The sequence below is a fragment of the Apus apus genome, chromosome 3 (genome assembly GCF_020740795.1).
Source record: "Apus apus isolate bApuApu2 chromosome 3, bApuApu2.pri.cur, whole genome shotgun sequence".
Taxonomy (NCBI): Eukaryota; Metazoa; Chordata; class Aves; order Apodiformes; family Apodidae; genus Apus; species Apus apus.
Window position 1 is genome coordinate 44,140,660 of NC_067284.1, and position 25,991 is coordinate 44,166,650.

Genomic DNA, 25,991 nt, shown 5'->3' on the forward strand with positions numbered 1-25,991 from the left:
TTTAACTGTACCCTTTTTAATTTTTTTGTTAAAAATGTCATAAAGACACCATGAATACAAGTACTGCAGTTACATCAATACAAAAAAAGCAATACAAATTAAGCAGCTGAATACAAAAATACATTGAAATACATGAACACCACAATGTAACTTATAGCACTAATCAGAATTGTGTATGCGTGAAAAAATTAAATAAAAACCTTTTGTATTAGACAACTTAGGTATTCTCCACTTTTAACAGTAACTTTCTTCTAGGTATGTACTTCACAATTTCTTCTATATACAGGATAGAATAAAATACTTTTAAAAGATATGACATTTTTAATCCTCAATATGCGATATAGGTCTCTTTTACACTAAGAATATTGACTGCATGAATAAAAACTGTCAATGTCTTACATCAACTGATCTGAAAAGGAGGATCAATGTGTGCCTTTTACATAATTTCCAAAGGTTTTAAATCAGTTAGTAGGTTTGGCTTGATGCATTGGACAATCCTGGTCAAACAGTGTCTCTCACAGTAATGTACATAATATTGCTTGTATCTATACAATCATACAAATGTGGCAATCATATCTAAATGTTGTTTATGAAAGAGACAGCTCACACATATACAGGTCTTCGGACTTTCTTAATGACTTATTTACAATGAAAGTGCTTTTATCAGCTCTAACACGATACGTGGGGTTGGTTTTGTTTTTTTCTACATGTCAATTATTAGTCTCCCTGAAATTGGAAAAGTATTATATAGAAAATACCACAGCTTTGCAAACACTAAAGCATACTGTATAACTGCATGTGGTTCTGAGATTAGCAGCTGAAAAGTGTTGATAATTATAATTTAAAAATAAATAAAGCAAAGAGGTAAACCAGTTACAAAACAGCAGAAAACTGCAATATTCACAACAGTAAAAAGACTTAAAATCAATTGCTAACAAAACGGTGAAGCAGTTGGATCAAAAGTCTTGAAAACATCTTTTAAGGACTTATCATCTGATTCCCCATTGGGATCGTTATCCTGTGCCTGCGTTACCTGTCCCGGCTGCCTGACCTGCCTCGGGTCGCTGTACTGCGGTCGGATTAATCCCGACAAAGCCTGGATGGGGAGATTGTGCACCGCAGGAGCAGCGCTGGAGTGTTTGGCCTGAGATTTACCACTGCTATTTGCTTTATCCAAAGCAGCTTCTGCTGATCCTTCCGTGGTTTTTTCCACATTGGAGGCAGCCTTCTGCGGTGATGAATCTTCTGAGAGGCTGGGTTCATTTTTACCAGAATTTTTCAAAATACTTTTTTTCTGGTTCTCTCCATTCTCTCCCGAACTGGCTGGAGCTGTGTCCAATGTTGAGCTGTGATCTCTCGGATCATACAAGCTAATACCACTGAGGATGGAGCCCGGAGTTCCCAGCCTGACACCACTGGAGGATAGTTTGGGTGCGTAGGGAGGCAGAGCATCCGGATCAGGTTTAGCTGCCACAGCTTCCGAGGGTTGTGAGGAGCCAACAGCAGATCTGGCGAGGCGGGGGTCGAACTTGGGAGGGTGGGAATCCTTGGCGGCTCCGTGGTGCGCATCTGCACTTGACAGTCTGTGGAGTCTGGGATCCACATTTTTCTGTAAGCGAGGGTCTCCTAATTTGCTGGAGCTGCTGGCGTGGGAATCTGCAGAGGGATCCAAATAGCCACCCCTGCCCATTAAGCTGTTTTTGGCCTTTGCAGCCAGGCGTGGGTCAGCCGGCATCGTGTTTGGGTGGGGATCGTTTTTCAGATTCCGCAGTTTGTTAAGTCTCTGGTCAGCAATGAGAGGAGGAAGAGGTAAATTGATTGAAGAGACAGGGTCGGGCTTAGGCAAAGGTATGGGGAGTAAGTCTTCAGGCGCCCAGACAATATGCTTAGCAAAGTTCGGTTTCATCAGGGTCACATCCATCTTGATGTGGCTGAACTGCCTAAGCTGAGATCGGGGGTCCCTTAATGTGACACCAGGCAAAGGTTCCAAGGGTATGAGGAAAGCTCGCTCTCTCAGCTCTCTTTCCGAGTCCTCTTCATCATCATCCATCCCTTTCTGCTTGACTTTCACCCCAGTGTGTGCGTGATGTAGGTCGAGCTTTGCCCCTGCAAGGGACGAGCTGGCATGAGCACCCTCGCTGACCTTGTGCATCCTGGGGTCCCGCACGAGCCGTGGGTCCAGAGACACCGATTCTGAAGGCTTTCTGGGGTTGGACCTTGGAGAAGCCCGAAGTCTGGGATCTGCAGCCTGAGGCCCTGCACCTTTTTCCTTTGCCAGCCTAGGATCAGTAGGAATACCAAGCATGTGCTGATCTGTGGAATGTTGTTGCCGATTCCTGAAATTTTCGCTTTGTTTCTTCAAGGTTTTTAGTATTGATTTAACACTGCTGCCCTCTTCCTCTTCACTACTGGAATACCAGTTGACATTGTCGTCTAAAAAAAAACAACCCAAAAATCATTCAAGCAAATGATCGCCAAGGAACACAACACACTTACTCACATAAAGCATGACACCTCAGTAAAATCAAACCAAGCAGACCTGATGTTAAGTCACCAGTCACTTGTATTATAATTGTATTCTAACATGACAAAAATCACTTTCAATGAAGAACTGACGTAACAAAAAAAAAACAGTAGCTAGTTGAGATACTCCCAAACTCTGCTGCATTCTCTTCAAATATTTCTCTGACTGTTAATCTGGGAAAATAACCTGCTTTCAAATTATATCTAACATTACTAGTAAAAAAAAAAAAACAAGCAAAATCTGAGTCTTAATTAAAACTACCTTAACTAAGGGATGATAGAACAAAAATGGCACCTTACATTAGTCTCAAAACCAGATAAACTGGAAATGTGGAATTTGCTGACTTACTGCAATCCAAACGGCAAGGTTTTGGGGACAGGTCAAGATTGAGAAGGGAAGAAATACTAATATTTCATTTTAAAGGATAAATTCTCAACTACCTTCTGCTACTTACTGGAAAGTCCTATCAACACAGCTGTGTGCTCAGGTCCACATCCCACATTCACCTACTCACTTAAGGAGACTGGTGGTCTGTTCTGGCTCAATAAGATGAGAAACGAAGGTAAAATGCACCATTGTTCCCACTACCTAATGCACATGTTTCCTCAACACACAAATACTCAACAACAGGAAGCACCATGTTGATGGAGGCAGCTAACAGGGACACTTTTCCACTACTCTGCTTTCCAAAAGCCCTCTAGATTGGAAGACCAGTCACTCCCAAGTCTTCTCAGTCAGGTGAGAAGTCTTCTGCTCAGAGTAGGTCACTCTGGTTTTGCAGGCAGCCTGAAGGGCTGCATCTCCAGATAATTGATCAGAATTGTTATTGTCCTTGAAATCATTTGATACAGCGACTGCCTTTTGGCCAGAAAGCAGACAGATGCATTTCTGCACACACAGCCCATGGATTTTAAGAAGCGATTGAGTTATCAACAACAGAACCTTTTGGAAGTACAAACTGTATCCAAAAATTATCCACAGCTCTTTTACTTTGAACTGGAATACAGTAATAAAAGCATATACTAAAATCTCAGAACAAGCTAGAAAAGAAAGCAAAGCTATTCAGCTGAAAATGTTACTTGAGTTGGTACTTGCACACTCCCAGTAACTGTGAATGGTAAAGTGATGAAAATCCAAGTCAACAGCCGTACTGCCCACTAACACATGGTCAGTAAGAACTCGTAAAAAATCATCTTTACCTTCATCTTTGCTCATTGCCCTCTGCCCCTGGCTGCTGACAGAGTCTCCATCTCTTTGATGCTTTTGACTAAGTCTTACATAAAGGGCCTTCTGCATTGCTGGAAGAAAATCTGGAACATTAATGGCTGGTTTATGACCCATGTGGCTACTCATGCAGTCTGACTCGCCTCCACCTTGGTGTGAATCTTGAGCCATGAGATGAGCCTGATGATCTGTATATTCTCCATGCCATGTCCCATCTGCAGCACAAAGAAACCCAGTTAGCAGCTAATCTACAACAGAAGCAGTAAAACATAAGGCACAATCAACCAAAACTAATGTGACAAACTACACAAATGGAAAGCATCAGCTGAAAAAGCCTGTACACTGAAGACATTCCAGGAGGTTCAGCTTTCTATCCCAAAGCTGCTCAGCTTTGGAGTAGTGGTATTTTAATAACACATCACTGCAAAGTGCCATTTCAGAGAGAATGATTTTTAAACGTCCTTACCACCAGAGTTATTAGCTGGCTGGAAGTTATGCACAGCTTGGTGAGAATAGTAATTGTCATAGAAATCAGCAGGGTTCTGGATGGGTTCGTAGTTCATGTTCGGCTGCCGCTCGCCAGGCATCTGCTGGTACTGTGGCCCCGGAGGACAATGGTTCTCCCTCGGCATATTCACCATATGTCCTTGAACTCCTGGGGCATTGTAAGATCCGCCCATCCCCGGTGGGGTGAGAGGTGGCCCACCCTGCTGTCCTTGCATAGGCATTCCAGTCTGGTTCTGGGGGCCAAGGAAGCCTGGTGGCACACCCTGCATAGGGGGACTCTGCGGCATTCCTGGGCCTTGAGGCCCTCCACAGGGATGATGGCCAGGAGAACCTGGGTGCATTGGTGGCCCATTGTGCCCTTGGGACATGCCAGGTCCCGGCCCTGGGCTTGAACCTGGGTTGTACATATGCTGAGAATGGGGATCATTTCCTTGAAATGGCGGTCTCGGTGGGGAGCCGCTGTTATAGAAGGTTGGTGGCCTGGAGGCAAAAGAAAATTAGAGAATAAAATTTTGCACCTACAAAGATCAACAGCCTATTAGCTACCTCCTCCCCTCCTCACTCTTACAGATGTCTGTCTGTACTTATTTTATCTTCAGTTGGATAAAAATCTGATATAAGCAAAATAATTTGGAAAGAGAGTAACTATATACCCTACACACACCAGTGTCTGGAAGTAAAACATTTTTTCAATATTAGCAAATGCAGAACTAGACATTTTCTGCAACTTAGATTTTTAAACATTCCAAAGCCAACAGTCTCCATCAAAAGTGTCAATCAGCTCTAGTCAAGAAAAAGCTAATCATAAAAAGACTTGAGAAGAGAATCAACTTGGCTCACCCTGCAAATGGAGATGGGCAAGGCAGGCACAGAGCCAAGACAAAAGTTATGGGAGTGACCTTTTGGAAGGTCAAGGCCCAGTAAGTTCTCGTATATGGAAAGCAATTACAATAGCCACTATCTGACAGATCAGTAACTTAGCAGTATAGTCAGTAGTATATACTTCTGACAGAAACAAAGAGAATTGGTAAAATATTTATGCAGCCATGTTTTAAGGAGAGTTCTACACAAATTTCTAAAACCTACTTTTTTCCAATTTTGTGTGCTAAATCCACAGTAGGTTTCACTACTATTTCAAAGAGAGACGGGATTTTCTTATATTCTCCTGAAGGATCTTGGTAACTTTCTATGTCAGACTCAGAAAATGGATATTGCTCTGGCGGGGTTGGCAGAAGTCCAACACCCGGTGGTGGCTTAGGGAGAGGAACTATGCCACGCTTTCTGAGTTCCTCCAGTTCTTTCTCATCTTCATTTTGTGGTTCCTCCTCATTATTCAAAACCTAGAACAAAGCAATGTAGCAAACACTTGATTAACTTTGTAGAATGTAGCCTTGCACTTTCCATTTAAATATAATTACCTGCTACAATACCATACACATTGACATCAAACTCAGACAAATTATACATCTATTATTATTAGTTATGTACAACACAGATTCTCAGCCAGGAAGAATATTATTTCTATAGTCAGGAAAGGATGATTTCACGCAAGTCCATTTCCTTCAAACAGGAATTTTAAGTGCTGGAAGTTGAAGGACTTATTCTAAGATTCATAATATTTCACTCTAAGATTCATCATGTTTCTAGTGTTAAATTCAGGTCACTTCTCTGTTAAGGCCTGTTGAAGAGTAACAGGAGAGAGACACGAATATCCTACTTAACAAAAAGGCCAGGATTTCATTAATCATTCAGAGGAGGCACCTCATTCCTTTCTCCACCCTGAGAGCAGAAGTCAGTCAGATGATATCTAACTTCTAGGCAACTAAAGGCAGACAACAGAAAAGCCATACTTCTTGTTATGGAGTACACAAAGATTTCCACAGAAAATTACTTTAGAAAACTTAATGGGCAAAAGCTTGAGTTTTGAAAATAAGTAAGTCTGATATGGCTAAAAAACCACCTGAATAACTGATGGCAAAATTCCTGGCACTGAGCCTGGTCAGAGACCAACTGTGCTAAAGAGCACCCCAGGGAAGCTTAACATTGTTACTGTTGAGCATCACACTCCCCAAAACCCCACTAAAACGTCTAGCTACACACACACACACCCCCCTCACCCACCCCGTGATTTCTAGCAACAAACCTTGTGGTTACAGACTATAAAGTGCTCACCTTATCCAACAGCTCTTTTGTTTCTGCAGTCAGGGGAGCATGAGAAAATTTGCACTTATCTCCTTGATAGCATTTTGCTCCTGTGTGGTAGAACTTGCAAGGGAATTCATGTAAGCAATGTGTTAAGGATTCCTAACAAAGGCTGAGTTCTAGCTTGCGCTGTTTGGCAAGTTTATAACATTCAGCTGTCAACTATCCTTCCATTCTTCACCAGTACTTAATCTTTCCAAACTAGTAGCTTAAGAATTTTGAAAGCTAATACCCAACTCACCTCCTAGTTCCATTTAATGCCCTACTATCGATTACCTTACTGTGGCCTTAACATTATTTGTGACTTGATTCTAAAATTGTCATGAAAGAGATGAAGGTTTCAATTCCAGAACAGAACACAAGTCCTTTACAATAAACAAGAACAGATCAGGGTTTTAAGAGTTTGTGGACAAATACAATTAACTTCAAGAGGTTTTATTTTTTTAAACATTGAAAATCCTTAAAAACAAAAAACAAACTTAATTTTATATGTATTTTCTCCTCCTAAGTATTTTAGGAAAAAAAAAAAATCTTGTAGTAAATCTACATAGTCTTTGACATAGTCTCATAAGAAAATAACACACGTGTTAAAAATCACATCAATAAAGAGTAAATTCAAGCCTTCTGTTTAATTCAAGTATTTTTTTAAAGGATATTGTGCAAATAAATGCAGTTCTCTCCTTTGGTGCAGTAACCCTGTATGTAAAACTTGCAGATTTCCTTTTTCTTTTCAATCTCTGCATCATGATCAAATTTACACTGCTCTCCCTATAAATAAAAACAAGAAAAAACATTATCAATCTGAAATGCTGAGTAATTTCACTTCCTATTTAAAGAAAAACATCCTCCTTAGCCAAATTTAAAATTTTACTTTACTAACAGCATTATAAGCCTGTCCCTAAAAACTGAATAGGGGGTCTGGACACAAAGAAACAATTCCTGAATCAGGATTCAATCAGGAATATATGCAGTGGTCACAGAAAACAAGCTGGCCTTACAGTACCAGTCCTCTTCATTGTCTCCACCTAGCAATCTGCATTCAAAAGGTATTTAAACAACTACTTTACTGAAGTTATTTTCAATATAAATAATTATGCACTTATCAGAAAACCTGATTCTGTTTTAAGGCTGTGTGGGAGAACTTGTCCAACAAGCAAAGTATTAAGGTTCTTCCATGTAGAAAAAACAGAGTTTAAATAAAAATATCAACCACATCATGTTACATATTGGGATTACTATGCTGTAGAGGTCTTTGCATATTTTTTATTTATTTTCATGAAAAATACACTAAGTGCTCTTTCAGCCACTTGTTTTGAAACTGAAGGTGGCAGCAGATACGCATATCACTGAGCATGGGATACAAAAACACATAAAAGCAGCAACAAATGCACTATTTTCAGTTCCCCCGGGTTTGGGAAAAAAGCATACTACTTTTCACCCTAACTTTGACTATTTGAAAAAGAAACAGAAAATCTTCTATCTCTAAATACACAGGGGAACCAAAGAGAAATTATGCACTCACTTATTCGAGAAGCATGCAGCTTTTCTCAAGTGTGTTTTCTAACTGACTGAACTAGTCTCACATCAAAGGATTCAACTCCACGGCAGCACAAGCTTCAAAAGGAAGCAATAGAAAATTTTTTTATGTAATAAGAAACTGTCTTGCTAGGGCTTTTGCTTGGCAGCTGACTGCTCTGAATAGCATTCTCTTCTTTCTGCTGCCTTCCACTTGCTGGCTGAAGGAAGATGATTCTTTGGGTAGGGGAACCATTACTACAACCACACTTGTTTACTTTAGAGAGAGAAATAATGTAGCATAATTAGCAGTTCCTTCAATGTTTCAAAATTAGCAGTTCCTTCAATGTTTCAAAATTAACAGTTCCTTCAATGTTTCAAAATTAGCAGTAGCACATACAAAATAAATAATCTAATACATTCAGAAGCCATTGCCTATTTACACATTCCACACTTGTAAGATCTGTATGGTTACAAATGATACATGGTCAGTGTAAGTTTATGATACTATCACATTTTTTCTGTATACACTAATAAGCAAAGACAGTAACTTTTAATAGAATTTGTCATAATTCAAAATGCGTAACAGAACAGGAGATTTCCCACAAGTATTTCTGTTGCCATTCATCTACAAATACATAAAACATTAAAAAACAAAACACTGAGTTTCAACATACAAGTTTCCTCTGCATCATCTGAAGCCCGAAAGAACAGAGCATCTTGCCCCTTCCTCACACCCACAGACACAGCACATAATTACCTTAATACATCTCCCTTCAAGGAAATATTTACAAATTTGTTTGCCTTTGTGTTCCACTGTATGCTGATTTATGAACTCCTGACTCATATTAACCCATTTCTTCACTGGTTTGCCATCCTGTAAGAAAAATGAACAACCTACTGATGCCTACTTTTTAAACAGAGTTGCAAAAATATTAGAGCATACTTGGTGCACTAATCACACCAAAATGTGATTAATTACAACATGATTTAAGTTCTTAAAATTATTATATCCAGAAAGTAAACACACATACTTTTTTCAGGTGCTTTAATACAGACTCTTTTTTATAAATGCAATCAAATCAGGAACTTCTTACTATAGAACAGACACAAATGGCACCCCTGCAGACAGCCAGGAGTTGAGTAACCATCCAGGCTTCCAGGCCACCATCCCAACCACAAGGCTCTACCTTGCCAAGCCTTCCCTTCTACAAGCTTCTCACGTGATTGTTATCTCCAGCTTATCTATCTTTTCTCCCATTAGAAGAAAAATAACCTGTTTGTTTATAATGTGAGGCCAGGAAGAGAGAAAGCAAAGAATTGTTCCCTCTATAAACTGACTCCCATTTTCACATAAATTAGTAGGGACCTGAGAGCTGAGTAGGAACTTCTGAAATGGAGTGGATGTGGTCCTCACAGTCACCACACTGAATCATGGGCACACACGACCACCAGCACATCAAGCTTCTGGTCTCGTTTTGCTTGGCAAATTAAGCAATGTCACAAAACTTTAACACTAAGGCATTTTTTGACACTGAGAAGCAGAAATCTTTGAGCCAGAAATGCCTCTCCTGGCTCAGTCAAGATCCATTTTCTACTCTGAATACATTAACTTCGGAAAAATCTCAGCTGCTTCAAACAAAGCAGCTTTGAATCTAATGACTCATCTTCAAGGTTACCACAAGTATCACATGAACATGATGCTCCAAATCTCTCTGGGAGGACTGCAAACCTGACCATCCCATGCCACAAAGCACTTGAAACTATGGCCCAAGGAAGGTTCAAACACTCCCACCGTGTCCCTCAGAATCTCTGTGCATCGCTGTGCAGCTCAGAAGCCTCAGTGGTTACCCCTCTGAACCAGGTAGCTCAGCACCTGCATCACAGAACTAATTATTTCGCTGCAGCCAGGAGCCCAGCTTTTTGTTTTCTGCCTGCTGGGACCTGCCTGCAGCTGCCTCCACCCCTCCTCAAGACTTGGGAGACAGAGCTGGAGGACAGGGCACACAGTCTGCAGCCACAGCAAGAAATCTGACAAACAAGGCATCATCCAATGGCTGCCCTCTTCCCTACCATGTCCAGGGCAGGGAGAGGAAAATCTGATCAGTACCACCCAGGAGCCCCAGAGACTGAAGCCAGCTGGAGAACACAGGGAAAAATTAACGTGGCTGAATCACACGTTGCTGCATTAGCAATAAGCCAATCATGTGCCTTCCTGAGGGCAGGAGGGAACACAGCCACAGACATTTTAGTTGTGGTATATAGACTTTAGTATAATTTGGCTTACATAATGTTTTTCAGTCATAGATAGATTTGATCCATTGGTTTTCATTTAAATGAAGACTGGAGCAATAAATGTACACACACTGTGACAATACTGAACACTATTTCTTTAATTCTTGTGCAAAGAAATGAAAGCCAAGGCCATGTAAACTTCCAATTCCACACAGTCACAGCTATGGAAAGAGAAGGAGAATTCTTCATGATTCAGATGGAAACTAGAAAAAGCTGTGAAGGTGTCAATTTTCTGCGCTGAAAAATCTGTGATGAGCTAGCAGTAGCAAACCACCTTATTTCAGACACAGTTAACACTGAAGTCCATGCACCACTCAAACCCAAAGCTCATACACCACTTTCATACTTCCAAGAAAAATAAGCAAATTGTATGCTAGCTTAAGTTATCAATTGTACTTTGTACACCAAGTGTTGGGAAATTCTAATAATTTTCTCAATAAGAGAAAAAAGTTTAAATAGATGTATTTTTAAACACTCTTCTATTAAAGCAAAGTATCCAGTCCTTTGAAAGCTACATTAGGAACTCAACTTTAATTCCACGTACCTCATGAAAGCCATCAGATCCTTTATTACCCCCTCTTCCCCTTCCACGATCTTTACGCTTCAACTTCTTTTGCATTCCACGTCCTCGACCAACATTGTAATTACCACCTCTCTGAGAAATACCTGAAAAACAGCAGTCACCTCTTTTAAAAAATGACCTCAGAATGTGAACAAAAATGGTTATCTAGTGACATCAGCTACAGAGAAACCTAACAAACCACCTACCTTTTTGCAGTCTGAACTCCTAAATACCATCTTGAATCTCAAGTTGGCAAGCGCAACCACACCAGCCCCTTGTTATTCTGCGCAACTGCCTGCTCTTTGAAAAGCTCTTCAAATCAATAGCAGCCTGACAGACTGGATATAAAATTAATCTTGTTCCAAGGAGCATCTCACAATCAGAAGCACAGACATGCAATTTCTAACCAGCCCAAATACCTGAAATATTTTGTGCTGTTTGGACACTTCCTGAACACAGAACTAACCAGTAAAATTAACACTTGGGTGCATATTTCATTGTCATGATGTGAAAGAAATCCAAGATCATAACCTAAGACAATATGACAGAATAGCTTTAAGTATAAAAATGTTCAATGGTAACTGCTGGGAAGCCCCAAGAGGGCAATTATCCAGCTACCAGCACACCAGTAGTTCTGGTCTCAACTAAAACCACTGAGACAGAGTATCTGCCTTCTCAGCAATTTAAAACCAAAGGAAAGCAGTTCGGATGTCATGTGGCATCACACCCACTTCAGGTGGCAGCCACTGAAGTTATCTCTGGTAACTTGCAGACAGCGATTTTTAAGCATTATTACTGAGCAGCACGTGAAAAGTAATTTTTGCCTCAACTAAAAAGATCTTGCCAATCTTTTGCCAATTTATTTTATTGTGAACCAAAACCGACTGCAATAAATCTTCACTGTAGTAAACGGAAGACAGCTTAGTACCTCTGTGTAACACATGGTACCTTCCTGAGAAATAGAAAAGTGTTCATTCATGTCATACAAAATCCTGCTCTGATCTTGATTGGGAGACAAATTTTTAGCTATGATTAAAGGGAGAAAAATCTGCAAACTGAATCAACGGCTTCTCTAAAATAAGAATTTTCTGTCATAGAATCTCAGAATGCTTTGGGTTGGAAGGGACCTTAAAGATTGTCCAGTTCCAACCCGCCTGCATGGGCAGGGGCACCTCCCACAAAAAAAGGGCCTAAGACCAAGTATTTCTGGGTGGTACATGAGGCACCCTCCGTCAATGGTACACACTGGCTCCACTGCCTGAGTTCCCACACCCCTGGGCAATATGGAAAAACAGAAGAGGACCAGGGAGTCAAAGCCCCTTCATCATGCAGAGGCTGGAGATGTCAGCTGGCTCCAAGAATTGCATTATAACGATGAGGAAACCATCAGACACCAAATGAAAGGTGCAAAGAAGAATGTTTCCATAACTTGCTTTACATAAGCAAGGCATGAAATAAGGTGAGCAGGACTCTTTCAGTAATGTGTTGCTTAAGGGGAATACTTTTTCACCAGCATTTATATTGGACCAGCTTTGAATGCAAGAAAAGTTGTGAAAAATAGAAGGATACTGGCATATTTGTAGGGCACAGTAATAAAAACTTGCAGGCATTTATAAACATTTCTAGGTACTTTTTTTTGGGGGGCGGGCTAATATAGATTTTGGAATTGACACATTTACATTCCTTTCCCCAATCAAGTTTCATTTCAAACTTTCATAAACTATACCAGAAAGTCACTTTACAGCCCTGTGATTTCTTACTCAAGCAGCTACACAACAAAGACCTTGTTTTTTTAACAGGGTTTCATTTCTTTATTTACTACGCACAAATTACCCAACACTTGATCTTCTCCTTCAATATATGCATCAGTGCGACCATGTGACATTATTCCTTCCCGAAGAGCAGCATTAGCACTTAAGGATGCTTGGAAGCTCACGGGAAAGCCACCAGTGGCAGCTTGCTTCAATTTCAGTCTCAAGACAAACACAGAATGAGACTAGTTTGGGTTGGAAGGGATCTTAGAGATTGGCTAGCAACATCCTGAAATGATGCATGATACAACTGCTGCCACCATCCATTACTACAGTTAATGATTCAAATTATCTTACCTTTCTGGATCCCTTTCATCCCCTGTTTTTTCACTGGTTCTTTCGGGAATGGAGATCCTAAATCAGTACTGGACGTTTCTTTAGCTTGCCTGTATTGTTTAAGCTGATCAGCAAAATCTTCATCCTTTTCTTCCTCGTTATAATTACCAAAGTTTTCATCACTGTAATGACTATAGTCGTCATACTCTTTACTTTTAATATTTTTTTTATGTTGCATTTTCTGTGAACTCATGTAATTTCCTGATACGTGTCCATGCTGTATGAAAGGGATTGCATTGTTCAGAAGCAACTCAGTATTGCAATAAAACATCCCTGCAAACTGCTCTACAAAACCAATTGTTTTCACCGTTTTACTATCATGCTATCAGATCTGCCCAAACAAGCACTGATAATAAGCAGTGAAAATCCACCATTTATTAAAAATCAGTACTTTTGATTCTGAATGCATCAAAATAGCGAAAAAGACAAAAAAAGAACAGCATCAGCATCTAGGAAACTTTTCAGTGGGGTTGACAAAGCACTTTAATGTATGCAGTTCTAAGTACTACTTAGATGAACTATGATTAAAATAGATTTTTTCCATTCATGCTCTCCTTACAGTGACGATCTTGGACACACATGGAACAATCTGTCCTGTCTCTCTCAGTCTGGATTAAATACTGCTTACGACCACTCATAAACCAGCACCATCCCTTCTCTAATTCCTGCAGACAGGATCTTCCGTTTGTTAATGAACCGGGCTAGCGGAGAGGTTTCTAGAATGGTTGCAGGCTGAAAGTCTCCTCCTCTGAAGCACAAGAGTTTCACCAAGCCTCTAGCTGCTCTATCAAAGCTCTAGAAAACAGTGTTCTATTTCCCACAGTGGTCTCAGGAAGGCTATCGAAATGCACAGACTGAGAAAAGCCAGGACAAACTGAACTATCAGAAAGCAGAATCACCTCTAGATATTTAAAGGTGGCTTTTCAAGTGCTGTTTCCTCTTAGTAGAGCCTAGCTCAAGTCAACCTTCAAATACTGCAGCATTGACATTTGTATCCTTTAAATTACACCTAAATAAAGACGTGAAAAATCAGTTTAAAAAAATACTACCTGACTGAATGAAGAATCATAATCTCTGTATGAAGAGCTGCTGCTCTTTTTATGTGGTCTTTCTGTACGCTCAATATCAGAGTCATGGCTGTAGTCTGAACTGTCATCACTGGAAGGGGAGTTATGCTGAAAAAAAAAAAAAGAAGAAAATATTTGTTGCTATATATGTTGATATGTAATTCTCTGTGTAACTGGCCTGTATATGCTGCTGCTGTATATGTACTTAAAGGAAGCATTAGCCCAATAGATGAAAGTATTTTCTTAATTCGCACAAACCTCTGCTGGTGGGGGAACTAAAGCATACTTTTTGATGACCCACTCTTTTTATCAGAGAAAGAGATCTGATCCGATGAGGCTTCTGAGTGTAAACACTGTGGGCTGTGTGGTTTCTCTGAGTTACACCAGCTTCCTACGGGTCTCTCTAAGCCCTGCTCCTCTGAGGCAGAGCAGGGATGCTGCTGGAAGGCTAACAAATCTGGGAGATGATTAGAAACTTGCATATGACCACAAAAATTATTAGCATTCTGTCATTTTCTATGGGGAAAAAACCCAGCATTACTGTATTACACTTAGTTTTTTTAGATGTATTGCTTTGCAGAAAATTTAGAGGGGAACCATGTAAGAATACTGTATTCCTATTACTTTTAGAAAAGGACTCTTGGGTTTAATTTTCTAGGATAAAATTTTGAAATCCGTTAAAATATATATTAGACACATTATCTTAATTAACTTTACTGAAGAATTCACATAACTACCCTGAAATATTTTCTTTCCATAAATATAAAAATTAGCACAAAAAAGCAAAATAGTAAATTTACATTTTGCCTCTTATCCTAAAAAATTCCTAAATCTCTATGGTTCAGTTACCATTATCATTGCCTGTGGCAGTGCTTAACTTACACCACTGTTTAAGTAATTTAAGAAACGGTTTAATACTATGTCCTTTCATGTCAGAACTACCACAACCAAAAGTAAAATGCTGTTAAAAGAAATACTGCAATAAATAAGCATCCAATGAAGGTGTGTATGACAAATAAAATAATTACACCCTCAATCTGATTTTGTACTTCTTTTATATATCAACAAACGAAAACCAAATTTATGAAAACGCATTTAGGCAGAGCTTACTAGCAAGTTTCCAAACTAGAACCTGAAATGTCCTACAGCTGGATTACTTAATGCATGCATTGTGTGTTTTCCCCACATAAACTGTCCCCGAAATGTGTGAATATGCACTTCATGTCTCGAGAAACTATTTTAAAAACAATTCTTTATCTTTAATATTGAAGTGCATTGGTAAGATAGGAATCCCAAAACTTGCCCTCAGAGACCAAAGAAAGACTGCCTAAACAGCAATAAAACCATTTTCATTTTCGTCCTTAATCCTCTGGATCCTTGTCTAAACCTGGAACTAAAATTAGCACCTCCAATATTTTGGTTTGTATTTCCTAACCTTATGTTTATCCCGTCTTCTCCTTTTTGATTTTTTCTTTTCTTTTTCTTTTTTGCGTTTCTTCCGTGATTTTCTATGTCCTTTTTCATTTTTCTGTTTATCATCACCTTTTGAACCATGTTCTTTCACATCTTCATATGCTGCATCATCTATTTCACCATCTTCTAGCTCTCCATCTTCTCTGTAGGAGGAAAACCAGCAATACAATAAAATTACATGTTATTATCCATCTCATCCATCCAACAGCACAGCAAAAACAAACACACCCAGCATTTCTTCACACCAGTTACATTTTATACATGTGCATATACTTTTTAATACATGTTACACCCCAAGAACTACTGGGATTTTAGAATTTGCTTTTGCAGTTAAAGAAAAATGGAATGCAAGCCATAAAATGGCCTTGAATTGTACCACAATATTTAAGTTTTAAAACTTTATTATTTTAATTCTCAGAAAAAAGTCCTTCTCTTATTACAGTTTTCTCCAACCTAGATTAAACTTGCTCTAACATAATGCACTCTGTTGTCCTTAAACACGTCAAAGTGAAGAGGTAGTTTAACCATTCTAGAAGTACTTCTCCTACAAGAGATGATTTCTTAAAAATACTAAGAGAAAATGTAACACTTTAAGTGCTCGTAGACTAAATAACAGAAAGGCTAGTGCTCGTCACCATCTGTAGGGAAACAAAGTTGCTATGATTACCAGACTTTTTTTTTTTTCCTGACCCAAACATTAGTATCCCTGAAAATATTTTACCATGAAAGAAACTTTTTGACAAAATCTGTTTATCATTGCTATTTCAGACATACTTCTGAAGCACTCTCAACTCCTCTCCTACTATTTGGTATTTTCTGCACTTTGGTTGTGGAATAATTTGCTGCTTTTAAACATTTATAATTGTTTCTATGTAATTATTTCTACATTACTGCCCCTCCAGGAATTCAGCCTTTGCAGGCATCACGGAACCTTACAGAGACTCAGTCCTGAATTTTTATGTAGAGATTACTTGAAAACTCCACCAGCATTGTGGTGTCTGAAGCCCTCATTCTTTGAATGTACCATATTCAGCAGGTGGTGGGGGCAGCAAGGGGAGAAGCCTGGAGATACTAGAAAACTATACATAAAAAATCCTAAATCAAACAAGTGCTGGGGGCAGTAGAAGATATTAGTATTTAGGCTACATTAAATTGCCTTACAATTTGTCCACCTCAATCCTGTATTCACAACATATCAACTAACCTGATGATCAACCCCATCTCTACTACAGGGGTCTGGGAACAGCAGGATGGGGGAAGAACTCATCAGGAAGAAAGCAGAAGAACCGAGTCTCCACAATACAAAAACCATGGTTAAGAAGTTAGAAGCAACCCAAAGCTCTGACATTTTAAGAGGAGTAAATGGATAAGGAGAAGACATGACTGCTGTACTGGCACCTCCTATGTCCTGCAACCTCTTAGAGCTAAACACTTTTAAAAAACACAATGCAAAAAAAATGGGAAAAAAGACAACAAAACAAAAACAAAACTCAACAAACCAAAGATCCATCAAGATATTATTATAGATCACTAACTGGCTGAAAAAATGAAGAAAAAAAACCACCACATTCAGATTATCAAATCACATAGAGGCTTTGGAGAGAACCGAAGAAAATCATTTCAAAGGTAGCACCTCTTAATCTTTGAACCTCAACCACTGGTGAGATCCTACAGCAACTGTGACACTTCCCTGTCATCTCGTGGCTGTCCACTGCCACCACATAAAGACAAGTTCTAAACATCCCAGCCTCACAAAGATGCTTTGCTGCAGAAAAACCAAAAGGCACTTAGAAAGAAGGCAAGAAAAACTTCTCAGCTCCTCTGCCTTCAGTTTAGCTGCACTGCAAATGCAGTTGTCACTGGCTTTGCTCATGGCCTTCAATGCTTACTTGGACACATTTTTAGAAGGACGTTATTTTTCAGTGCAAATATAAAACAAAAGGAAGCTCTGAAGCCAAAATCAGCTTTTTAATAAGTAATGGGAATTAATAATAATAAAGGAATGCCCACCACCAAGTGGGCACCAAACGTGAATTACAGAAGCAGCTTCAGAACTAATTTTTATGTGATTTTTAAAGGTGCTCATAGAGATCTGCTCATGCACAATTCTTACACTGCCTCGCCAAGGGCCACATAACACCAAGATGCTCCCACACTTAAGAAGGAAGAGCAAATCTTCAGACTATCTACCCCAAGCATAAAACAAATCCTGTCTTCAAACACCACAGTGCCCATTATCTCCAGCATCCTCTCTCACACTCTGCAGTACAACCTGTAATCACAGGAGAGTATTTGTCACATCTTTCCAGAAGACACTTGATTAACAAAGTGTGCCTAATGAAACTGAAATACACATATTAGAAAAAACAGTATTTTTTATTTTGACAAAGTCAGCCAAATTCACTGTCTCAAGGATGTCTACTCAACTAAAATAGCCTCTTAAGTAAAACGCCTGCTGAAAATGGGAAATGAGGTATTTACCAATTACCACTTCCTTTGGGAACTGCTGTCTTATATTTATACTTCTGGGATGCATCTGGGACTCAAGCAACTTTCTAGGTAAAACAATCAGGCAGAATCACAGTAATACTATCCTCTGGATTGTATTTCAAAGGTAACATTACAAAAGTCCTCTCCTCCTCAAATGCCTAAGTTCTTTCCACAACATCTTAGAATTTTCCAAACATTGAACTTCAAGAATGTAAAAAAATAAAAATAAAGAGACTAGTTAACTATTACTTGAAAATATAATGGTCAAAAAGGTATAATTTCTGGGAAATAATTTAATTATATTTCAAAGAAAGTTCAAAGGAGAAGAAAGAGAAATTACCTTCTGATTTATAGGCACTTTTTTCCCCATTTAAAATCCAAACTGGCTAGAAAATGAATGCAGAACCCACCCCTTTTAGAAGTTCATTTCCTAAATTTATTCCACAGACTAGGCTATAGTAAGCAGCTTTGGGAAGGGCTTTCAGCAACATGAACCACAACTACCTCCTTTTCCACTATGAGTAATACAAGTCAACAAATAGATGTGGTCTGGAAAAAACACAGCTAGCAGATGATTTTCTAGGAAACAGGTCTGTGTCTTAGGTTGCTTTTCCTTCAGCAGGTATCTACAGCAAACAAATCTGAGACAATATGAACTTCTGTTTTGCAAAGTACAGCTTTCTTGCTTACAGATATTCTGGGCTCACACAACATCTTAGTGTGCTTCTCTTATGGCTGGAAATGCCTGACATACAAAACCCACAATGTCCTTCATCCAGAAAAGCAAGGAAGTACAATTTTGTTGTCTTTCTCAAGAGTCACTTCTCTTTCAAGCATCCTACCCCACAAAAACAACCTTCACAGAAATAATGCCAACAAGCTGTGGGGGGAAGAGTTTATAATGCCCATACAAGGTGCACCTCGGGAGTCAAAATGACAGCCTCAATGCTGGAGGAACAAGCCCTGACATTTTTTAACTTACTTGGATTCCATACTTGTATTTGCAAAGGTGGAACTGAATCTGATCCATCTTCAGATTAACAGAAGAGAAATTAACAGAAGTTAATCCCTAACCTATTACAGTGCAGAACTGCAGAGTAAAATTCTGGGACAGAAAACAGTCACAGAGGTTCCTCATCTCCCCAGAGGTCTCAGCTATCCTACAGCATTCCAAGTACTTTTGGAAGAGAAACAAAAGCACCTGCATTAAATGCTCAGTTTAGGTTGCTTAGAGGTGTTTGGCTACTGCTGCCTGACCTACTGGAACTCCTTTAGAGAGCCCTGGATGACTTGGATTATTAAAACGAGCTGCCATATGGTGCCACAATTTTCTCATAACCCAAGGGACAGCAAATGCAATCTTGCAATCCAGAACATAGGAGATACAAAATTAAGTAACATCACCGACACTCCACAAGCTAAACAAATCCCAACAAAGCAAAAGACAGCACGCTGGCCGTGATCTGTCCTGTCAGCCCCTGTATGAGAACTAGGCACACACACAAAATTTGGCCCATCTCCAAATGCGAGAGCTGGAACTAAAACAGATGGATCGCCCCATTTTCTGCAGTCTACAGATACCTGGAGCTTGATGGGTATGTGGAAACAAAACCATAAAGCACTTTTACTATCCCACTCTATTTCTAGAGCATCTCCAAAATGGATTACAAAGGCAAAGAAGACAAATTATTTTACAGGAATCAGTCCAGTGAAATCACTGAGAGATCAGTTAAGCAAATACTTGGCTAGGGAAAATAGAAAACCATACTTAAAAGTAACTGACCATTACTCTACAGATTAATTTATAACATTCAAACTCAGCTTTAACTTACCTTTCTTACTCCTAGTCCAAGTCATTTTTAAAAATAGCATTATTTACATTCAAAGAAGATTTACAACCCAAGCTTCTTAAGTCCAAGATACAAAAATGAGATTTTTTTTATCAGTACATACAAGTGTAGCTCTGAAATATGTTAAGAAAACTAAATGGTCATCTTCCCTGTATGACAGTTTTTCCCATCTTCCTAACAGGAGCACTTAGCATACTTGCAGATACATCAGATGCTACCTGAGAATCATACTCCTGTATGTTTTAAGAGAACTTCAGTGAACGAAATCATACAAACAGAATGTGAATCTCTATCATCAAACATCATTTCTGTAAAGTCCATTTTTGGTAGGTTTGATTCACAGGTGAGGAACAGTCTCATTTAAAAATAATTACATTTTGTTTTACAATGTGAAGCTTATGACCTCATTTATTAGAATAAGCCCTGAAGAGAATATAATAGCCAAGACTTCCCAAAAGCATTACTAAGACTAAAAAACTTAGATAGTAGAAAAAAAACAAAAGCTGCAAACATCTCCTTTTCACCTCTTGTACACATAGAAAGGCCACAGTAGCAAAAACATAAACCTCATACATGAGCAGATCTCTGACACATTAAGTAATAAATTCTTCTTTAAGAAGTCACTAACTTCTGGTGATAACCGAGTATTACTGTCCAAAAAGAAAATAAAACATATTTCTCCTGAAGTGACTGTGTGGTTAAACCTTAACCTCTTCTTTCTGTGATCAGTACTAGAAGAGACAGATTATCAGAAAACATCCAGGATGGGGTTTTTGGACATTACATTCCGTGATGTCTAAAAACACATCTTCTCATATAGAAAGAGTATGTTAACAGCTCTTAATTCACAGGGACTGGAAACAGCATCATACCCTTGGTTCTGCTGACCTCTGAATATGTGTGATAACAACATGTAACACAGGGGAGAAAGTTTAAGCTGATGGTAAAACTATGCAAGTGTTTTTGACACCAGTCACGACTTAGCGAAAAAGCCTTACATCCCTCCTGGACAATTTTACCCTCCTTAGTTTCCTTTCGGCACATTTTCCTTAGTACCCAAAACCAGATTTCTCCCTCAACCCCTCTATTCTAGGTCCTCAGACAGTGCTGCTGCTTCAAATAACCCTCCCGCACACATTTTCCACACCCAAGGCATCCAGAAAAACAGGGTGCTCTAAAGCACTTATGACTGCACAGATGTCCACAGCTATCACTTCTCACTGTTCCATGCTTACCTTCTGCCCTGCTCACTGTCATGCCATCAATCTGTAATACTCACAGGTAACATTTTGGTTTTATAAAAATATGGATAGCATGGTAACTCAGACACAATTCAATTACATGAGAATTACATGTCTAGAGCAAGATCTTAGAGGGCTAAAATTCACAAGATGAATTTGCCCTACCACACTGCTATACTACAGAATTTATTAATTAATAAGAACAAGAAGTACAAAACTAGAAGGCTTTGTTGCAGTTAACAAAACAAGCCAGTGTCTAACTAGAACTGGCACTAGCTGCTTTGACAATGTTATGCAGGTCACTCAATGGCACTTTTCACTGTTGACCACTCTGCAAATGTGAAGTTATTTCAGTCTATAGCCAAGCAGTGAACCTGCGTTATGAAAAGTTACTGACCAGTCCGCCTGGGTTTTTCAACCTCTGTTTTGTGTCCCCAGGACTGGCTGTAATAGATACCATGTTACCATTAAATGGGGGAAGGAACTGAGAATGCCAGCAGCAAGGCATGCCAAAAAACAGCTTCCTGTGGTGACACTGGAGGCCAACCACAACTTTTGGAAAGCTCACCTTCTCACCCTGCTGCCTAACCATCTCCAGCCTCTGCGGTTTATTGCTACAGAAGAAATGCCCGACATTCCTACAAGACACCACCTCCTCCCCAGCAGGATGCAGAGGAACAGCTCCGTGAGCTGCATCATGGCCACACTGCAGCCTTCACTGGACTACAGGCAAACTTGGTGTGCCCACAGGGCATGTTTGGAAGCCATTACCTCTTCACCTCCCAGTTTCCTAATAGCAAAGCAAGTTTTGAAATCATGCTCAAATACAATAAATCACGACAAGGCTGCATTCAGCGATCACAAACAACTTCAACTTCATATGAACACAATCCTTAGTGATTAACTATTACTAGAAAAAAAAAAAAATCCTAAATACAGCTATAAGTAAACGTTTTCAACCAAATTATGCACGTGTGGACAGAGGGCCTTAAAGCAGCAGGTAGAATAAGACACATTTATGTAGTCAAGATTAACTGAAAATGGAAGGAAGCCTTGTGGCAAGGGAGGCTGGGAGCACAGCCGGGCAGGACAACAGCCGCTACGGATTAGAAATGTTCAGCCCTTGTGCTGCACAAATGCTTCCCTGGTCTATAAGGCCATGGCTGAGGAGCCATGCAGATCAAGCCATGACACAGGCAACGCCACTCACAATATCCTGTTGACTAAGCAGTAACGGAGACAATACACAACTAAAGCACACAGTGCAGATCTCAGTTTGCTGGTTCTCCTCTCGGTTACAACCCGCCACTTGCATTCTTCCCTTAATTTGCCAGCGGCTGGAACTAAGCAGAGCAGTTCTCCATGAGGGCAAACCAGACAGACCTGTTACAGCAGCAGAGAGTAAATCATGCCTGCCCAGGACAGGAGTGCAAAACTGGTGAAGAGAAAGGGAGCAGCTGGAAGAGGAAACTGAGAAAACAAAAACAAAGGGCTGGCTGGGTGGAGTCTCAGATACTTGCACCCCTGTGATCTGTGAGTTAGCATATCCACGTTCAGACCTATCTTTAGGTCACTGCTATTTTTACAGCAGATAATGGTATAAGGAATCTTCAAGTCTGGAGATTAAATGACAGTAAAGCAGAGATAGCCAAAAGAAAGTACCAGTATCAACCTAGCATTTTAGATTTTAAAAACAAAATAACTCCAAGATATTTTCTAAAGTTTCTGGTGGCAATTGCAAATCTGGCACTGATTTCAAATGCAGAACCAGCTACAGCAGAAAAAGTAATTCTCATGCCTGTAATAGGTCACAATCAGTCAGAAAATCAGGCTACAGAATCTGGGTGAGGACAGAATTCTTTTACACCTGCTGAAAACCACTAACCAACTTTTTTAGAAATTTAGAGATCAGTTTAAAATCAAACTAACTAAATGTTAACAGAAATGCTATTAATTTATGCTGCACAAAAAGATCTAATATGTTAAATTACTTCAGCAACCTCCTATCATGGGCTGTACCTACAGTAAACTAGTCCTACTGAGCTATCAATACAGTAAAAAACTGATTGCAAGATAAAATGTATTGAAACTAGACATGTTAATTTTAAAATACCTCACCAGTTTCAGTGAGACTCCATTCAAGGTAACTCAGCATACACGTGTATCAGGTACTTTTGTCCCTCCTACAAAATTTACAACCAGCTTTTCAATGGAGACTGGACAAAACCAATTCAGTGCTAAAAATGGTTCCCAGTTGAAGCTGTGCTGCCCCTCCTCCTGGAGCATCAACCATGTCTTCTGTGGAATGGGAAAGACCCTGTTTCTCTTTAGGCCTCTCCAGTCACCAGCTGGTTAGGAAATCTTTATAAGCTTCTGAAAGTTAAAATACTCCCTTTTGACAGGCTTACATTTGCACACCTAACACAACACAAAGTCTTTGGGTCTTTTTTTTTTTTAAACAACACTCTATATGTATGAAGAATACACTTTACTATACACAGATCAGAGGGGAGCAGAAGTTCTGTAAAAGTTTTGTTTACAACAACGTGGTTTTTTTAAAAACAGGTAAATGTGTTGTTACACTTCTGAAATTAAAATGTTATAAAACAATGTTTATAAATCAGCCTGTATTAAAAGTACATTAGACTATTAGGTAGTACTTATTTATTCTATTTCATCATTTACCAGCAGAACAACAGGTGTAGTGGTGAGAGGAACTCTACTTGTCAACATTAAATGAGTAACTCCAAGTTAGAAAAACTGCTTACAGCAGAACAGTGAGTAACTTGGGCTTGTCCTGAAGGGCTTTAAAACACGAAGTATTTTCACTCCTTGAAACAGTGAAAAGTCACAGACTTACTAATGCCAGGAACTCTGAGACACTTTGCATGCTACTGCTGCAGTTTTAATATGCAGCTATGCCCTTTCTTCAGCAATCCCAGTGGATTACCAGTTGCCTTTTACACAGCACTCTTTTTGGAACACAGAGCATGACACAACTTACACTATTTCACAATTTAAAGCAGGAAGGTGAAAACAAGAATGAGCAGCTCTGGGGTCTGCCCTGAACCCAGTACTACGTCCCAGTACAATTTTTGGACCAGTCAGCTAGTGCAGCCCTCCACTTCCCAATCTGTAACACCAAATTACTAATGCTTTCTCCAGTGAAGGAACAGTTGCATGCGCTCACAAGCCTTTTTTTCTCCCCCCCTCAGTGTTTTTCAGACCTCTGAAGTGAGCACCAAGCAGGCTTGTGGAGCTGTGTGTGGAGGACAGACTGAAGCCCAGCTGTCAAAAATCAGCATTTTTAACTCCTGCAGTTGTGTCACAAGTGCTCAAAGTAGATGTAGACTGAAGGACTGGTTGCTGTCACCCTGGCACAGTATTTTTGGAACTAGTTAGGAAGGCCAGGGCTGCCTGGAGAAAGGACTTGAATTTCCAGCAGCTGCGGGAGAGAAAGGGAGGGAGGAACAGAGGTCCTTTCACCAGGAAAGGACTCTGGATTTCTGCGCATGGGGATTGAGAGGTGGCAAAGATAGCGTCAGTCAGACCTTAATCTGCATAAAAAAAGATCCAGTTAAATGTGGAAGGTGTAATCTGGCAAGAAAATGACGTTAAATATGGATCTAGTGAGAGATTCTCGTATGGACAAAAACAAACAAACAAAAAAAAAAACAACTCAAAGCACCCTTTCCTACCTGGCTAGCAGCACCAGGGCAAGGGAGAAAAAGAACAATGGTGACATTCAACAGACACCCACTGGAAAGTGCAATTTATGGAAAACAGTCCCCTTCCCAGCCAGAATAAATAAAGGAAGATGTAAAAGCATGCATTCAAAAAAATAAAACCCTACTAATAATGCACTTTTAATTCAGTGACAACCCCCCCTCCCCTCCTCGCATTCCCCACCACCACCACCACCCCAGTCCTCACCTGAAGGTGACCTGCCCCCCAAAAAACATCGTTAACCCCCTAGGCATATTAACACACATCATCATCATCATCATTATCAGCATCATCACCCCACTAGTATCACCATTATGAGAAGCGGAGAGAGAGAGAGAGAGAGAGAGAGAGAAGAATGTTACTCGACCTTTCATCCCCTGCATGTTGCCTGTCAGAGTCGGGCATGTTTGGGTCAAGAACTGGGTTTGGGGGTTTGGAGAACAGGCTTTCAAAGGCCATTGTGCTGGCTGTGGTGTGGTGAGGAGGAGGAGGAGGGAGGTGGAGGAAGGCAGGACACTGCCGCTGCCCGTGGTGCGGAGGGAGGAGGAGGAGGTGGCGGCGGCGGCGCGCACAGCCGCTCTGGGGGCGGCTCGGTGAGGAGGAGGGTCGGGTCCCTTCAGTGAGGAGAGATGATGAAGGTTTCACTCACGGTTACTTAGTAAGACACTAACGGGCACTCAGTGCAGGGCGAGGCTGCACAGGCAGAGCCCGGCCGCCCCGCGCGGGCAGGAGGAGGAGGAGGCGGCAGCGGCGGCGGCTCGGAGGAGCAGGCCCGGGGCACAGGAGAACGAGAGGACACACACACGGGGGAAGGGAGGTGCTGGTGGCCGGAGATGGCTGCCCTATTTCTTCCTTACAAACATGGCGCCCGCTCGAGGCACTCGCACAAAATGGCGGCGGCGGCGGCAGGCGGAGGGGGAGGGCAGCGGCGGCAGCGGCCCCCCCGGCGCTCGCCCCTCGGCGGCCGCGGCTCGCTCGCACGCGCCGCCGCCGCCACCACCACCACCGCGTCTTCCGCGCCCGTCAGGGCCGCGATGGCGTCGCCTCGCCCTCAGCCGCCGCCGCCGCCGCCCGCGATCGCGCTCCCGCTCCTCCTCCTCCTCCGCCGCCGCCGCCGCCGCCGCCGCCGCTGGCGCCGCCCCGCGCCCCGCCGCCCCAGCCGCCCATT

At 40.7% G+C, this 25,991-nt stretch overlaps 1 protein-coding gene across 1 annotated transcript; it reads right to left on the minus strand.

The window, feature by feature from the left end:
* On the minus strand, positions 1–25,937 carry ZC3H6 (zinc finger CCCH-type containing 6). Its single transcript, XM_051614254.1, has 12 exons — positions 25,191–25,937; positions 15,479–15,659; positions 14,026–14,151; positions 12,938–13,193; positions 10,812–10,933; positions 8,733–8,849; positions 7,112–7,225; positions 6,428–6,535; positions 5,342–5,595; positions 4,215–4,735; positions 3,724–3,963; positions 1–2,433 (listed from the first exon to the last, which is right to left on the minus strand). Exons 1-12 carry the CDS (start codon positions 25,280–25,282, stop codon positions 932–934), a joined length of 3,633 nt encoding a protein of 1,210 aa, XP_051470214.1. The 5' UTR covers positions 25,283–25,937; the 3' UTR covers positions 1–931.
* Positions 25,938–25,991: the final 54 nt, after the last annotated feature.

Bases quoted from the DNA above. Each gene is read 5' to 3' on its own strand.
- ZC3H6 (XM_051614254.1), bottom strand. From the start codon at position 25,282: ATGGCCTTTGAAAGCCTGTTCTCCAAACCCCCAAACCCAGTTCTTGAC. The intron at 8,850-10,811 runs GTACGTGGAATT...TTTTTCTTACAG, and splicing joins GATCTGATGGCTTTCATGAG to GATGGCAAACCAGTGAAGAA. The intron at 6,536-7,111 runs ATCCTTTAAAAA...CATTGCTTACAT, and splicing joins ACTGCATTTATTTGCACAAT to GAATTCCCTTGCAAGTTCTA.